Source organism: Orbicella franksi, chromosome 10 (genome assembly GCF_964199315.1).
Source record: "Orbicella franksi chromosome 10, jaOrbFran1.1, whole genome shotgun sequence".
Taxonomy (NCBI): Eukaryota; Metazoa; Cnidaria; class Anthozoa; order Scleractinia; family Merulinidae; genus Orbicella; species Orbicella franksi.
The window spans coordinates 27960576-27978870 of NC_138154.1; the positions used below are offsets into that span (position 1 = coordinate 27960576).

Genomic DNA, 18295 nt, shown 5'->3' on the forward strand with positions numbered 1-18295 from the left:
TTGTATGTTTAAAAGAAAGCTTCTAAATTATTCCTGAGGTGGTTTCGTTTGTGGTTCCGCAGCTTTCTTCTAACAAATCGTGTCGTTAGATTTTGTACCATTATCTCCGTTTTCTTACTTTCCAAACCTCTTGCACGATAGCCCAATTCAAAAATCATGTTAGACTTTAATTACAAGTACATCAGATGTCCATGGTACACGAATAGGCACGGAGAGAAACGACGTAAGCTCGGTTTAAATTAATGATGAGGGATAACAGTGACAGAAGAATCCAGAAAAAATAAGGCGCGTAAATATTTCCCTAAAAAGCTGTAAACAGAGCATCGCCTTGAAAATTCTTGAATCTCAGTAAAAGAGGAATTCTCAGATTTGGCCTAACCTGTCATCAGGCGTTCTTTTTTGGGGACGGGCAATTGTCAGTCCTGAGTGCTCAAGTGGTTAATTTTTGTCAGTGAATCCTTGCCTTATTAGTCTTCATTAGCTGTATGTGCCCAAATTTTGGTGAAAATAAGTTGCAGTTCAGCATTTGCATATCAACCAGTTAAACTCGATATGTACAACTCGTTAATTACCTAAGTCTACTCTGTTGCGTCTCATACCGAGTAAACAAAATTAAAAATTTTCTCATTAGCGGTAATTTGCTAGTGATAATTTATTTGTTTGTTTATTTGTTTAACTTTAAATATATTAAAGTTTCTATGGTTTAAATGTTGTTCCGGAAGTGGAGAGACTAAAATTTAAAGACTAAACTCCTAAGTGTAAAATTAAATTACTGGCCGAAAGAGTCCTTGAATTAGTTCCTGAACCTTTTCTCCGAGAAATGAAATCACGCGAACCGAAGAAATATCTCGGCGGGATCCGAACTCACGGTCAGTCTTGGTTAGATCACTGTTGCTCTACCAACTGAGCTACAAGACCACAAGTGATTACAAAGACGTTGCGATAATGTATTGCGATGCAATGTAGAGCCACACACATGTTAGACTGAAGCCTAGAGAAGTAGTTAACCGTGTTCTAATTAAAAGTGTCTCAAACGTTGTAAAGTATTTAGGTTAAGACGAAAAAAAGCCAAGACTGTCTTATGTGTGTTCTTGGTTAATACTTTCAAATCGTTTCTGTCTTTCTCCATTTGTCCGGACCGTTCTGCAATTTAATAAAAGTTTCACAATGTTTATAAGCGAGAGATGAGGTAACCAGGAGGTCGAAGCACCGGCTTTTTTAATTAGATTGTGAAAGCTAGTCGTTTCCCCCCCCCCCCCCCCACAAGGTTTTCAGCAGAACAAACTTTCAATATTCGCTTACGTTCTTTGATTTTATTGTTTGATTAAGCCGTTCTTGACCTTGGTTATTTAAATTAAATATGCGGGCGAAGTTAGAAAACAAAAGATTTCAATAAAACAGTAACAAGGCAGAAGATTTCAACAAAACAGTAGCAAGGCAGAAAATTTGAACAAAACAGTAGAAAGGCCTTATTTCTGGCAAACCATTCACTGGAGTTTATAGAAATATCTACCAGAAGCGACCCGCCGAACTGTTTACTAAAGAAAAAGAATATTAAAGAAACGTAAAACACTTAAATCTAATTTTTGAATTAAAATTTCAACTATTCCTTATACAAATTGCAAAATTTTAAATGCCCAAATTGGGATCATTTTCCTAAGATTCCTATTTGTTGTTAGCCTATTCTAGCCTTGCATACGGTGGCTGCGCCCGCAGTACGAGCGCCAGTCAAAACTGAGCTGGCCCACAGAAACGACACGATCTGATAGCCTTTTTCTTCGTAGCCAACAAAAATAAAAATAATTCTAACGTTGCTTTTGTCTTTCAGAATACATAACAAGGGAATTCTGGACCTAATTTGGAAGAGGGTAGTTTTTGTTTTCCGCCAATACCTAGGATACACTAATTTTGCTAGTTTTTACGCAGTGTGCCATCGCACAGGCAGTCAGCACCATGAACGCACAATTTGGACAGTCTTCGATTTAAAATCCTCAATTTGATGATTTCATTTCCGGAGGTGTCAGCTCAAAGGTAAGGCGCTGACAATCATATATAAGCACTTTGTGCAGAACCCAAGAGTAACGGACTTGGCTTGTCTACAAGGTTAGACATAAATGTTCATGGGCCTTCTATTCGCGTCATAAACCTCACTAAAATGAAATCAAGCCTTGCTAAGTGGTGTGAAGTGACTAATATTATGAGTATTGTACTTCGTATTACTAATCCATCGCAAGTGGCCCCCTTTCCCCTTCCCCACAAAATATTCCCCGTTTGAAACTGTCTCAATATTTTGCCGATGCCCATGACACCAGTACAAGTTTGGGCGGAGATAGCATCTCGGGTACAAGCGTGTCTTGCCAAAGAACGCAACACAGAAATACAAGATAAGCCTGACCTAACTGTCAGTATGTCAACACGCCCTCCCAAGTCTCCACAAGAGAAAAATATGACCTGCTGTTTTAACAACAACACGGACAGATTTTCGCTTTTATATGGTGAGTTTGTTTTGACCTGTGGTGTTTCAGATTTGTTTGCAATTGTCCTATTAGCGTGTGGTGTGACTCAGCCTGTGAATCAATTCAATAAGCAAACTTTGTTTTCTATGTCTGTGGCCTTCAACTTTTACAATAAGATCAATAGTTCATAAGCAATTCTTAAGTTGAATTCTTCCATAAGCGAACGACGAAAATGACTTTGTGTTTTCCGACCTTTCACAGCCTTCGATTACAATAACTTTTAATTCGTAGTTCATTAGACGAAATAGGAAGACTTACAAACTTTCAATATGGTATTATACAAAAAAAATTTGAGTAATAAGGTTTGGAGGAATTTCTCTATGAAACAATCTATGTCGAAGGACGCGTGCACCAATTCAAAACTGAAATCTTGCAATGGTTTACTTTCTAGATCATAAAATTAAAATCTTGCAATGATTTACCTTCTAAATCAGCGCAGGACATGAAAACATTTCCCCTACAGAGAAAAGGGCTGATGTGCTTCTTGAAGGGAATCAAGGTGTTCCGCCATTTTGAATTCTGACTGGAGCTTAAAAGTTTCCGAACCGGTAGCGACTGCGAGCGTCTGTTAACGCCAAACGTTACCCATTGTCCGTAACACTTTTATCTGACCCCTACACACTTAAAACAAACGGCTCTGAACAGGGTTGCCGGGGAAACAAAAGCCCAAGTTACCATGTGACAAGGTTGGTTCTATGCATCAATATGCATGAGAAAACATTGAAAGCGCTACCGTGAAGTCACCGGTACCGTGTGATGAATTTAACATGAACCTAGCAAAGCGGGAAAGCGGGCCAGGAGTATTCAATTTGTGGCAGAAGCTTTCGAAAAGCAATCTTGGTTTTATCCTTGTAGTACAGGGTTAGAATTTTTCTTCAAGTGATTTGCTGGAGTAATTTGGGCGATGCTGCCATTAAATCGGTGTTAGAAGTTTTTGGACATTTGAAATACGCTTTGTTCTTGATCGGTGAGTGATTGTCATCTTTTGAGGGAAATTTCTGTCTGTTCTCTGTAGAATCAGCTACTTTTCAGTTAAGCACGTCGTTAGAATTTAGTCAATTTTTGTGATAATACCGACGGTCGAAAATTGGTATAGAAATTATTTTCTTCGGAAATGTGACTTTCACTTTAAATTAAATTCGACATAGCTTCCCTCGCTCTTCCCAGTGAACCTTTAGTCTGTGATTTTTATTTTTATTTTTTAGACTCTAGTTTCATTTCTTTTCACTTACACACTGTTAGTTGTAAGTTTATAAATTGAAAGTTTTAATTCCATTTAACTGATCCTCGAAAATATTCCTCGCTTCTCCATGATCACCAGTGATCTTTTGACTTAAATTCACAACTTGTTCCTTTTATTCCCATGGCAGGTAATTGAAGATGTCGCCTTGGTCTTGTGTTATTCTTGCTTTTTTATTCATATTTGCTGCTTGCCGAGCTGAAGCTGCCTTTGACAAAGGTAAAGTCAACGTCCGCGCATCGTCAAAATGCGAAATGTAACTACAGGAAGACAAAAACGGGAAAGACTAAAAGTATTATAAGTTTTAGATTTTCTTGACACTTCATTTAACGCTTGATCAGAATTTTTTTCCCGATTTTCTCGTCATTTATCTTTTGTGGTAATAATTTATCTTGTTGGGCGGTGGTTGTCTGAGATGTGTCTTACAGCGATGAAAATATCAGAACCCAACTGGGTGATAAACATAACTTCCGAACATGTCTAACCAGGGACCTTTTTGGGCTTATCTTTCTCAACATCGCTATTCTTAAATTAATAAGTAACAGTTGAACGTATATTTTTAATTTAGATGTCTCCCCAGCCCGGTAATATAGAGACATATAATTAAAAAAGAACACAACTGCTTCCTTGTTTCAAGTGGGAATCATACGAAATGCAGCTTCTCAGGGTTTACATTTCTATTTTTAACAGGGGCGCGCGCCTTTAAGGAAATACCGTTCATTTGCTAAAATAAATGCCATAGATTTTCAAAACTTTCACGTTAAAGTCAAAATGCCATCAAATGCTAAATCGGATTGATGGCGCTTCCGCGGCTTTCAAACCTCCTGTTGTACAGTTTACCTAACCTTAGCAAGTACGATAATGTAGCACCTTGCAAGAGCTGAATGGTACCCGCATAACAGAAATCTAGGAAATGTGAACAATTTCAAAACAAACGTTTAACCTAACAGTTAAACTGTTAATCGAGATTAAACGGTTTTTTTTTCATATATCTAGATCTATCTTTGTTTTATTCCAACATAATTTTGAGTATTCCAAAGTTACCTCCACGAATGAACTCAATTTTAAGTAGTTAAAATTAACCAAATGGGAGGTTTTCTTACTTATCAACTGGCTTATTAAACAAGTAATTCCCTCCTGTAGAGGTGTAGAAACTGGCATGTCCAACAGAGAAAAAAATCTTTTTTTCTCAAGGTTAAAAATATTATGGTTTAAGTGATCTCAGTGCTATGATTTAATGAAATAGACAAAAAAAACTCTAAAGGAAAAATCGCCGTGACGTTCCTTGTTTTTGTTATTTTGGAATTGTAATGAATAGAGTGTGAAGAGTTTTATAAGTACCAACAGAACCTCTAAAATAGGCCGATAACTTTGATGTCGATTTCGACCACTGCAAAACAGCACGTCTAACTCTGTAGTTTACTTTCTTCTTTGCTCTAAGTCCAGTTCTTATCAGAACTCCTGTTCATTAGATTTACGCGACCAAATAACAACAGTACTATGTGAAATCTGAATCTGGACAGAATAGGGAGAGCAAGTGAGTGATGGTACTTCCTTTCCGCGTATGTTACATAGCGTCAGGCATCCTCCTTCAGGAGGGCATTCCTCTCTCCATACTACCTGCGTTGGCGTCTGGTCGTTAAACGGGCTGGCTTTGAAGCAACGTAGTGTTAAAATTACAGGTGGGGATGGGGCTGTTGACTCAAGCCCACCCCTCTTTCGTTTTCCCACACACCAGCTGCTCATCCGAGAAGCCCCTAAAATTTATAGGTATCCAAGCATATTAACACTTGCACTTACACTTTCGACTTTACTTTTCGACTCCACACAGATGACATCTCGTCAGCTGAGCGACTTCTTCGAAAGATTGTTCCACTGGGCTCCATGCCTTCCATGCCGGACGGCTTCCCTTCCTTATCAGAGCTGAAGACAGACAAGTTTGACTACAGCACCAACAGAGGTAAAGTCACAGTCACTGCAGACCTAGAGGACCCTGTCAGACTTCTGGGTCAAGGAATGACACTTCATGACGTGCAAATGACTTTCAAGTACAACAAGAACATACCTGGTGGAAGATGGCGGTTTAACGCTGAGGGTGAGTTCATACATCATAGCGATATAAGTTTTCCTCCGTTTCCTCTTATCTGATTTTCGTCAATCTCTTTTAAGGACGTCTTTTAATTTGGGCCACCTATACCAGCGGCGAAATTTACAAGCGACTTTGGTGATGAAACGAGCAATCAAACCTCTGCTATAGCTTGTTTTTCAGATCGTATTTGTTTCTCATCGTCAAGGTCATTCGGACACGTGTCGACTAATGCGTCTGATCTCGCAAGTATAACAGAAAGTTTCCCAACTATAATCAATTAGTTTGTACAAATCTTATCGCACTTGTTAACTGTTCTGTTTTCACAAGCGTTTTCCCGCCCTTGAAACCATGTGTACATTTTTCGTCTTCGCTTTAGGTGTTTTTTTTTGTTTAGTTGTTCATTTTTTTTGGCAAGTGATTATTGCTGTCTGTGTTTGGCTCTTATTAGTTACTCACTTGATTTTGTTCTTACGACAACCGTTAAAAGACTTATCATGCCTGATTTCGCTGAACTCTAACTTTCACTTTACCACAGGAAAGTGGGAACACGGTAACATGACAGCAACAGTTAAAATCGAGGAATCAAAAATTGGCGACCATCACACTATGGTGGCAGCAGCGGACAGACTGAACGTTTACGAAGTGGCATCTAGCCTATCAGAGAAGAAAAGCGTGGAGCATGCTGGGATGAATGTGGATACTCTAAAAGAACTCTCTCTCAAGGACGTTGAGATGTACTCAGTTTTCAAAGGAAACGATGATTATGTGTTTATGATTTCTGGAGACCCTCTACTCGCTGACACGCATTCGTCAGATTGTAAGGTGTTTATACGCAAGATGCCAGGAAAGAAGAGTGTGTTTTCTGTTTTACTGGAATTCCAACACGATCTGCCCTCGCGCGCCCTACTAAAGCTGGTTAGTGACGACCTGTTTAGAATCCCTTTTATTAACCACCTCATTGCCAAAACCAGAGTCTTTCGAAAGACAAGAACAAACTTTGGCTTCGTTGCTTCCACGGGAGATGTTGACAAGCTCCCACTTAGATCTTTTGGTGAAGGGATCCTGGCAGACGAATTACAGTCCCACATTTCTAAGGGCTTAACTCTCCTGTTGCCATTTCGCTTAGGAAGCGAGGACAAGAAACCGGTAAAAGTTGCCGTGGTTGTCAATCCTCCACTGGTTAAGTTCGTCACCTCACGTCACGAGCAAGTCAGTGTAGCACAGACCCTCAAAGCGCTGTCACCGAGTTCTAGGATAAAAGTTCTGCCATACGGTTTTCCAGAGCTGTCCTCTGTAAACATTAATCACTTTAGTTACAACATCGATCAAGAAACCTTTACTGTTCATGCCAAAGTGTCTGAAACCTTCGCGGCCATTCCTGGTCTCTTGAACGTTTCTGATACCGATGTCACGTTTCGTCACCGAGTTGGTGACGAGTTTAACACGTGGTCGTTTGAAGGACATGGGGTTTCGGAGCTGGGAGGGGCAAAAGCAAATATCTCTTTGAAAACAGAGGACGAAACTAAGGTGGTTTTCATCACAGGAAAGGCAGAAAGGATGTCGGTTAGATTGCTGGCTAATCAATATGGTCTGTCGTTTATCCCTGATGCTGAAAGCGACGCCATTGTCCAAAATAGTCAAATGAGTGACTTTGATTTCATCCAACCAAAACTCAAAACAGCCACTTCGGAAAAACAGAAAAATCGTTACATTCACATCTCGGGTCTTGGCAACTTCCCGGGAGTCGACAAAACCACTGAAGCTGAAGCTGTTGTATACGAAGACAAAGGACAATTAAAGACCGCTGTTGGTTTTATCTTTCCGAAGATACCCATGCCGTACATTATTGAGGCACTGACAGGCTATGATGTGGACAAACTGAAAAAATTATTAAGAAACAGTTTCAACACGTCTTTGGTTCTATCATTGGACGACGATGATTCTTTGTTCGAGAATCCAACACTGTCAGGGCTTTCATTCGAGCGTGGTATATCAATGGTCGGCCTATTTCGAATGCCCGCGGATTGCCATCACGATAAAATGTGCAAATCAGCCAAAAGCATGCTTGAAGGTGAACAGTGGTACCGAATCCAGGGCCTCGTGAAACGCGATGGGTTCAATTTGGCAGGGATGGTAAATCGTAACTATGTCCTAGGTAATGGTCTTGTGCTTAGGGATAACATGTTGCAGTTTACGCTAAACCAGGACGATTCGTCCTTCACTGTGCAAACTAAGTTAAACTTTCCTAAGGAACCCCTTTCCTTTGTCGGAGATATAAAGTTTGACAATGGGAGTGTAGAGCTGTCCATGAGGAGCGAAGACCCCATCTATCGATCGTACAATGGAGGATATCTGACGTTTGATCAGCTGTTACTTAACACAGAAATTATGAAGTCCATTCCTTTACAAAAACTTCCACTAACAGGAAGAATGACTCTGGGTAAAGTAGGCAGCGGCCATGAAATAATGGCCCCTTGTTCGATATCATATCGAGCCATGCAGCCTGACATTAGCCGTGTTGAGTCCAAACTTTCCCAAGTGACCATGTACCACATTGTGGAAGCGATGGGAATCAACGCAACACTCCCCTTTCCTCTGGCCTATGCTCCGTTTATCGGGGGATTGGACGTACTGTACGAGCCAGCCTTACACACCAGGACCAATTTATCTATGAAAGGAAGACTTCACATCTTCGATCGACACTTTGACTGTGAGATTAAGATGAATGACTCAGATCACATTCATCTGACTACCTCCAACACAAAATCTCCGTTTGTGTTGTCTAACGGCTTTATCGTAGTTCAAGAGAGCAAAGAAGAATCCAAAAGTGGTCCAAGACTCGATGTGGAAATTGCTCCTTTCGATGTCAAAGCCAAACTTGTTGGGTTCGCCAGAGTGCTTGGTACAGGATCGCCAACAGAAATAAAGATTTCTGATACTGGCACAGAATTTCCCGTGGAGGGAAATCTTTTTGACATTTCATCAACAGGTTTATATATTTCATCACCTGAAATCATGGGAACTTCAGACTCAACCTCGTTCCAGGTAAGATGAGTGTTCAGGGAAAGCTGAACGGGAAAGGACCAGACGTTTATATTTTGATGAAGATAATAACAAAAGAATCGAGAGCTGTGAGCCGTAGCCGTAAACAGAGTAAGATCCATTCTTCTCGGATCGTCGTTTTTAGTGCTAGCTTCTTGATCCGTTGTCCAATTTAAACGTTGGTGTTTTTAGAATCGCACGTTACCGCATAAAAAGTAGAAATGAAAACACATCTGATTGACCAATCTCCTCGGCCATCAATCAGACAAACAAATAATTTTTGAAAAAATTTCTCCTAGGCTTATGGATGTCTTCCTGGAATCCACGACAAAGTCCTGAAGGCAGTCGACACCCTCATTAAGGCTGCCGCCATAGAAGCAGACAGTTTCATTCACCAAGCAACAGAAAATCTCAAGGAAGCTAAGAATTACTACCGCAAGGCCACCAAAAATGAAGAGTTCTATCGACAGAAACTGGCTGAAGAGGAGACAATTCTGGAGAAGAGAAATAGAGAAGTTTGGATGGCAGAACAGCGATACAACAGCAGCTGTACATTGGATCAGTGCAAAAAGAGTAAGTTCCTCTCTTCATGGAATTGGCATGAACAACTAGTCAGTGGAAAATTTCAAATTCCTAGAACGTAGATGTCGGCAAAGATGGGGAATATTTAGCTAAGAAAGAGAGAAAAAGTTATTTTTCCTGTTATTTGGGGGTTTAATAATGCCAATTCCAGAAATATTGTTAGCACAGCAAGCAAAAGAAAAACATTGCAGTTATCAAGCGTGACTGTTTTCTCAATTTATGCAAAACTGGAAAAGATTGTACTGTTGATCTGAGTTCACCAAAACTCACTGGAACGTGTTTTTCTGCAGTTAGAACTTTGACTTCCACACCACAAACAAGTATTTAACATAACAACATTACCATATCAAAACCTGACCCTGAATATCATTGTTGTTTCATATTTAGGCTGCATTGGATGCCCGGATTGGAACAGATGTTGTGCACGTGACGTGTTTGGTAGCTGTGTTGAATGTCCATCTTGGAATAAGTGCTGCTACAAGACAGGAGATCCCGTATGTGTTGCTAAGAATCACGGTTGTGACCATATTAGGAAAGTGGCCAGCGGAAACCTGGAGGACGCAAGAGTAAGTTGATGCTGTCATACCTATAAGTCATATTCGGTAATTATCATTTTGCGGAAGGAACCAGGTTGCTATAAAAAGCGGTAAAGATTTTTCCAAAATCAGCAGAGCAACCGAAATTGAAATCCCTTGATGAAAGACTGGAAATTGACGAGTTTAGCAAATGAAAAGTAAATTGACAAAACTCCATTCCGAACAGGCCAAACAATGAGACAGGCCTCTGGAGGTAGTCTACATTTTGCGAGCGGATTTTTCGGAAAATAACTAACTAATCTGAATTTCAACCAAACTTCCCAGATTCTTGGGTAAAGGTTAAGCACCTATTATAGCTACCAAATGATAAACCGCGCTCTCATTGGACAAAACACATCACGTGGCACAGAATCGAATGAAGGATATCACTCAATATTTCTTATAAACAGCCTACTGTCATATTGCTTGCTTTGGTATTAACAGAATTACTTTCTCATGATATTCCAGGACATCTACTTGGATCAGAAGCGACGAGTAGACAACGTCACCCAGAGTGTATTTGACTCAGAATTTTCCAAAGGCAAAACAAAAGCAGTTTTAGATGCCGCCGGTAAAGCTCTGTCATTAATTGACCGGGACTCAACCATTGGCATTGAAGCTTCAAAATCCATTAAACATGTTGGTCTTGAAAATGTGCTCAAGATACAAAGTATATGTTTCCAGGCCCCCGTGGACTCCTTAGCGTCGAGCTGCATTAACATGAGTGTGAATGCTAGCATCATGGGCTCAGATGAGATCAAAACACTGCCTTTCCACGCATGTCTAAACAAAGAGCTAGTACCCCGGATGGCACGTTTCCTGGCAAACTATCTGTTCCCGGATATTGGAAGTGCCAAACAAAAAAGAAGCCTTGTTACTGAAGAGAAGAACTCTTTACCGGAAGGACTTGGAGACGGTGGCAGGCTCACAGCTTTCTTAAGAGGTCGTGGATTGTTACGGAGGGCGAGAGGAGTGGAGACAGCCGATGAACGAGAAAATATAGAACCTTTCTGGGATCTTATTCAACAGCACGATCCTTTGAAAGAGGTAAAAAAAGCTTCACCTCCGAGTCACCCCAGCATGGGCAACTTAAAGAGAAAGTGGAAGATACCAGGTTTGTTGTTTCATGTTTGTGAGATGTTTAGTTGACCACTCATTCATTCCTTCGTTCGCTGGTTCGTTCGTTCGTTAGTTCGTTCGTTCGTTTGTTCGGTCGGTCGGTCGGTCGGTCGGTCGGTCGGTCGGTCGGTCGGTCGGTCGGTCGGTCAGTCCAACTATGGTCAGTCAGTCATCTATGCATTCGTTCGTTCATTCATTCATTTATTCATTCATTCATTTATTTATCCATGCATTCTTTTATTTGTTCGTTCGTTCATTCATTCCGATACACCATGCATTCGCTCGCTCGAGAAAAACTTGTATTATTGTTTTTCAAGAACATTTCATTTTCACATCACACATCGCATACAAAAATCCTCTCTCTTGCGCCGACTTACAATAATAATAGGATAATAGTTGGAAGTCGCATCTTGGAAAAAATTGGTTTCAGTCGTCGCCATCTTAGTTTATTATGGCCTTTTTATTACAATTTCCCCTCCTTGACCCTATAATCTTGTGTATTGCGTTGAGATCGTATGGCGTAATCCAAGCCAGTCTAGACAAAACTATCACTGAAAATAAATTTAAATTCCTGGAGATTTCTGTCGTCAAGTGAAATGATATTTACACGCCAAACTGAACTCCTTTTTGTTTCCCAGCTTCAAAGACCGGGAAATGCAAGATTTACCACCAGCTGTTGGATATCTGCCGAGATATGATGAAAACAGTGAAAAAGATGTACGGTACATACATGTATGAGCGATATCTGTTCGCCAAGGAGAAGGACCGTTTCACGAGAAAACTCAAGCGGGTCAACAAACAGCTGGAGATCTCAGGTACGTTTGATAATAAAGTATGCTGTGTCTTATATCACTGATGGTAGCTGTTATTTGGGTAGCTGTGCGACGTTTCTTCTACGTTGCGTCACGGCAGAAATAATGGCTGCGGAGACTGGAGAATGGCAACCATTGATGAGGAAGATCAAATACCACATATATTCCACATCGTATAACACCACCAAAAAGTACCCGACGAGCAGCTAAACTACTACGATTATCAGTTGAGTACGGCGCAACGGAGCTTTGGTGACGAAGTTTGGACTTAAAATTACGTTGTTGCCACGGGCAACTTTCTTCGTTTCCAATGGTAACAATATCGTCGCCTGCAATTTCGCGCGCTTTAATTTGCTGCCAATGACGTCAAAGGCCGACAAGTTGCCACTGGAACGGAGCCAGTTGCCCGTGACAAAAACACAAGTTGATCCCCAGACCATATCTTAAATGTAATTATTTACAGCTCGAAACATTTTTATCTCAAACGTGCCTTAGAGCAAAATCAATGGATCAAGCACTCATGCTAGCCCACAATGGACAAAACAGAAGCATGCAATGCGCACTAGAGCTATTTTTGTTGGTGGCAAATCAGGCGTACTTATACTGGTTATTACTGGCTCATCCATCAAATTTATCTGCGTCAAGAAAACAGCTCACTGAATTGGTGTTATATCAACCATTTGCACCCAGTCAGCTCTTCAGTTCTTTCTCCCTCCCCTCCCCTCCCCTCCATTCACCTCCCCACCCACCCTATAGTCAATTGTACAGGCTACACAAAGTGACCCAATTTCTGCATGAAATCATCTAAATAATGAATCTTTCTTTTTTAATAGCTAAGCAGGTTTCTGGCACTGAAGACCAAATGGAAAGGATTCAACGAAGTCTTAATTTTGTCAGCGATGGTAAGATAACGAACATTAGTCTTCAGTAGTATGTAATGACTGCAAAATTTACCTCGACTCGAAGTGATGACATGACATCACTTCACCCCAGGGTTTTGAGTTCAAAATTAAAAATTAGCCAGTTCTGAAACTCCACCGAACATAGTAAAATTTACTGTGACAGACGTAAATTAAAGTGCTAAGGAAGCAGCCCAAGTCAACCATATGAAGCATAGAAACCGAGAGCAAATAATCTAATTGATGCAGTATAAATCTATTGGTCGTTAAAATCTTTATCTAAATCTTCTTCACAGACACTTTGAAAACACAACTTTATTAACAACCGTACATTGCTAGGCTACTCACTATCTGAAACAGAAAAGATAGTGAGTAGCGTAGCGCATCAGAGAACGGCATTCGTGGTAGAACGCTTGTAGATTTATACTAAAAGAGAATAGATAGTGAATAAACGCGTAGCCAATAAGAGAACAGCATTCGTAATAGACCGCAAATAGATTTATACTAAAACAGATAAGTATAAATCTACTAGCGTTCTATCACGAATGCCGTTCTCTGATTGGCCACGCTACTCATTATCTATTCTGTGATAGATAGCGAGAAGCGTGGCAGTGTGCCCATGTTAACAAAATGACGTCTGTTTCTTTGCGTTTTCGAAGTGTCTGTAAAGAGGATTTAGGTATAGCTTTGAACGACGGGTAGATTTTATATTAAATCAATTAGATTATTCGCTCTCGACATCTATCGCGTGATAGTTGACTCGGGCGAAAATAACACACGATAGAAATCTCGAGCTCATAATCTAATTGTTTGATAGATAGTGAGTAGCGAAACCAATCAGAGAACGGCATTCGTGATAGAACGCTAGTAGATTTATACTAAAACATGACAGTATACTGCTCTTGAAGTAGCTCCCATTTGAGAGGTCACGTTGCTGTTCCGATAAACTGAAGAGACCGTTGACTTATTTCCTAGGTGTACAAAAATGGAGCAAGAAATGTGACACTGCACTGAAGCATCAAGAAACTATCAGCGTTAAGGCCTGGGTCAAAGCTATGGATGGAAGAATTACATCTCTGGGCGGAGAGGGAGTGGAGCGATTCTTAGGAAATCTATTCCGCGCGTTTGATGGGTTATTTGAGAGTTCATCCCTCCCTGCAAAGGCAGCTGGGAAGGCCATAACCATCATGCAAAGAGTGCGACGAATCAAAGCGGTTAGTCCTAATAGAGTCATGAGTCAGTCAACTGAGTTTTGTGTCTTCAATGTGACAATTTTTGTTAATTTGCGTGGAATGTAAGGCAATAATACAATCATAAGACGATCAACTTTATAATATTGGCTAAGGCAGCTGATATTTTGATGGCACGCACGTTGGGAGTTTAATCAGTACTCCACTGACGAAGATTACCGCATATTAAAGGAGTTCAGTCACGGCATTTTGAATTATTTTGGCCTCGTAGAAAATTACCTTTAAATCGAAGGAAACTTTAAAACGTGAGTTTGATATGACAGAAAAACACCAAATAAATAATGATAAATCATAAAGGAACAAGGATGGTTGAGGATGGTGAAGATTACAAGGATTACAAACCACGAACTTGAAAAATTTAGGCTAAACTTTTCAAGATGCGCGAACCGTGACGTGGTTCCTTTAAACTACAGAAATGATCTTCTCTTCACTAATGCAACGTACAATGCACTTTTCTGTAAATCTGCCTTTTTCTCTTGTCTCTTTCTCCTTTTATTTGAAATATAATGGTGAAATCGTTTCAATCAGATGGTTGAGATTAACATACACGAACATAAAGTCTTCGTATAGACCATAGAAGGGAGAAAGAGTTTCATTTTATTTCGTCGAAGGACATTGCGTCTGCCATAGTGAAACGATAGAACTAAATACATTAAGTGAAATTCTAGTTTGCGTTGAATCATTGCCATAGCACAGATCACCAATTATAGTATGTTTATTTATTTAGTGTTTCAATTAAGCCTTAACTGTGTTGATGGTTCTCTTTCTGTGCAGGCTTTTGACCAAATCTTCATGAAGGATATCACTTTAGGACGAGCCAATTACCACGCGGACAGAGTCCTGTATGACATAGCAGAAATAGCTGATATCAAAATTTATTGCCACAAGAAGAAATGAGCCAAATACGATTATTATTATATATATTTTGTACAATATACTGACCAGATGCTGGACTCAAGTATCGTCCTATTTCAGTCACATATTCAGTCTTCGTAATGGGTTTCGATCGATTCCATTGTCACGACAATAGGGGAGTATTTGAGTTTCTGGTAGGTAGATACGATAATTTTAGAAGACAATGGGGAAAAGTGGTTATCACTTGGTATTCAGCGAAGACAAGTCTGTTAGTAATAAACTGACCGTACACTTTGCCACAATCTGGGATGCCGGGCTGTCTCAGCTCACATTATAGAATTTTATTTATTTAAGAAAAAAATGTTCATCTATTGATGGCACAACTTCATGCTGAACAAAATAAACTAAGGAAAAATATATTTCCTTTTTTCCGCAAGAATAAAGAAAGTCTCCCTGTTCCTAATTCTAAGGTGATTATTTTATTTAACACGGAATTGCTCAGCACTTCTTCATTCTTTTGAAATTCAAAGTGACGTCCAAACATATCGATTTCAGTTATAAAAAAACCTACTGATATTTAAGTAGTAATTTATTTTTGTTCATCTGTTTGGATATTCTAACGAGATGATATTTGCCAATTAGATTAGGATCACAGTTGGGGTAGTCCCGAATTTCATGTCATTGGTTCAAAAACCGAATCAATGAATTGACATTTCCAATGCCCCTCGTTTTTAACGGTGAAATTCAAAACTATAAAACACAGTAAACGTAATTTTATCGTTATTATCAAAATGTCAGAAAAATGCATTTTGAATTTTGTAGGGAAAATATCGAAATACTGTATGTTTCTAGTACTAATAAACGTATTATAAGTCTTTTGAATTACTGTTCTTTGTTATATTATCGATTTGTGCAATTGTTCTTCCTTCGCCCTCGGTATGATTACGGCGCGGGTGTTTTCTGCGAGTTAAAGAGAAGAAAAGAACCTGGAGGCACTCCCGCGAGAAAAGGCCGCGGATACTCCTCGGAAAAGTTGAATTAAACCCCTAAACGAGACCAATCCGCGTGGCTCGAGCTTTATTTGACCCATAAAAGAGACTAGTTTAAAACTGACATGACAGCGTTTATTTATTATTTCATCTGGCGGCACCCTAAAAGATACCTTGATCGCTAAACGAATGGTATTTCGTCCTGAACACCCTAAGTAAAGACCAAAGTCCGTGATTTACACCCCTCAGCTAGACGACCAGCATCACAGATTTTTCATGAGAGTCCCCCCTTCTCTGAGGAAAAAACTTCCACAATAGTGCGCCAAACCATTCACTGTCTATTCACTGACCCCAGACGTTTCGTGATTAGGAGCAGCGAGAAGTAGAGATCATAGGCATTCTTTAACGGGAGGCAGCGTGGCCGAGTGCGGTTAGAGCGCCGGATTTGAAATCCGTAGGTCCCGGGTTCAAATCCCGTTCTGACCGCTAGTGATGTTGTTCTCGGTAGCCCCGAGTTCAACTTCTCGACTACGCTTGTAAATAGCCAACTGGTCTGCCTCCCGCCAGTTGAGATTCTTAACCTAGTTATGTTTATTTGAATATTTATTCATCATTGTTTGTTTACATTGGTCCTGAAAAGCCCCGATGGGGAGTGGCTAATTACGTATACATTACACACACACACATACATCTTTCACCAAGAGTCAATGATCAATAGAGATTCAGAATTAACTCTAAGGTATTTTGAACTGCTTACAAAATAACCCAGGAATTTGATTTTGAGCGTTAGCGCTATGAAAGGAAATAGACGCCCAAACGAGGAAAAGAAAGATTCTTTTGACCTAGGAATGGAATTCTAACTCACGACCTCATAACCGGATTAGATCACCGTTGTTTCACTGAATGAGCTACGAGGCTTCTATCACACTGAAACACGTTGAGCTTCAATCAAGGATCAAACCACCATTACACCCATCACAAAATCTTTCGAGATTGTCTCGTACTATACGGTTTTGTAGGAAAACCTTTCTCAAAACATTTTTTTAATTAGTAATGTGGGTTCCCCTCTTATTAGAGTGCGTTTGTCGTTTTTTCCGATCCCTGTCATGTTACATGGGCACGATCATCAAATCAAGAGTTTTTTCGTAGGTACGTGTACATTTGTTTTGATCCGTTATATAAAGCACGTAGGCACGTAACGGAACATTGACGAAGCGAGAGGAGTGCCACAATCATGAAGTGTTTTAAAGGACGCTTGAGTGTTCTCGTAACTTCCTAAGTGCGTCACGTTGAACAAAGCAAAATCGTTAAGGACGTTTTTTATTTGTTAAAGTTTCTATTTTTCTACTGCATGACTAAGACATCTGCGATGGCCAATACCCAGTGTAAATCAGCCACTTAGAATAGTTTGCTGGTCCAATACTGTATACGTGATTCTGCTCTATATGGCTAATTACTGTGGTGTCCCATTAATCCGGACACTGACGGGCTACAAATCTGTCCGTACTAAGGGGCTCGCCATTTTAAACAGGTTCTTAAAATGACTGACTGAGCTTTAGTTTGGGTCAGAATAAAGTGGCCGTAATAACGAGGTGACCGTATTCAGGGTTTCGCTTGAGCGAACAATTACATCATCATGTTCACCAACTTCGTTCCCAGGGTCCTCTCTCTTGTTGAATATTAACGTTCACTGTGCTAAAGGAAGCTAAAAGTTTCCTTTCCTTGGTGGTGTCCGAAGGCATTTGGCATTGCACTAAATGCCTTTGATTGTGTCTGTTTAGCCGTGCTCCATCGTCCGTCATGAACTAAATCAGTAGTGCTTCAGTTTTTGCAACGAGTTCTCCTTATTCTACCCGTGTTGTAAATTGTATTTACCCATGACGTACCGATATTGCTGCCGCTAGTCGTGGTTTGTTTATGTTTGTCTCTGCCTGTTAGTCGTTTCCGCCTTGGCGACAAAGGAAGCGTCTAGCAATTTGAAAACCTCGACTGAACTTAAATTTTTCATGGCAAGGAATGTAATGCATTAAAGTAAACAGAGAAACAGAAATGGATCAGCCTTGTATTCTTTCTTCGTATTTTATAATTCGGCGTGGCAGAAGACTGCGAATCTGTGAATTGTCAAGTACGTCAGCGAGGCGACTCCTTCCTCATTTCAAAATTAATGCTCAATTATCCTCCAAATATAGCTACTTTACCGACACCTATGTATTATTTCACATATTGTTCCTGATTTTGTTTTAACCTAACAGTTTTGAAAAAATTTACTCGGTTGAGAGTTTTCATTTTTTTCGGCGATAAATAAAGCCGACAGCTGGAAGCTCAGA

At 40.1% G+C, this 18295-nt stretch overlaps 1 protein-coding gene across 1 annotated transcript; it reads left to right on the forward strand.

The window, feature by feature from the left end:
• Positions 1-2965: 2965 nt before the first annotated feature.
• LOC145499911 (uncharacterized) lies at positions 2966-16660 on the forward strand. The gene is made up of 11 exons (XM_081479429.1): positions 2966-3483; positions 3887-3975; positions 5588-5851; positions 6381-8890; positions 9187-9460; positions 9857-10035; positions 10513-11158; positions 11802-11978; positions 12809-12877; positions 13850-14088; positions 14899-16660. Exons 2-11 carry the CDS (start codon positions 3897-3899, stop codon positions 15019-15021), a joined length of 4560 nt encoding a protein of 1519 aa, XP_081335555.1. The 5' UTR covers positions 2966-3483; positions 3887-3896; the 3' UTR covers positions 15022-16660.
• Positions 16661-18295: the final 1635 nt, after the last annotated feature.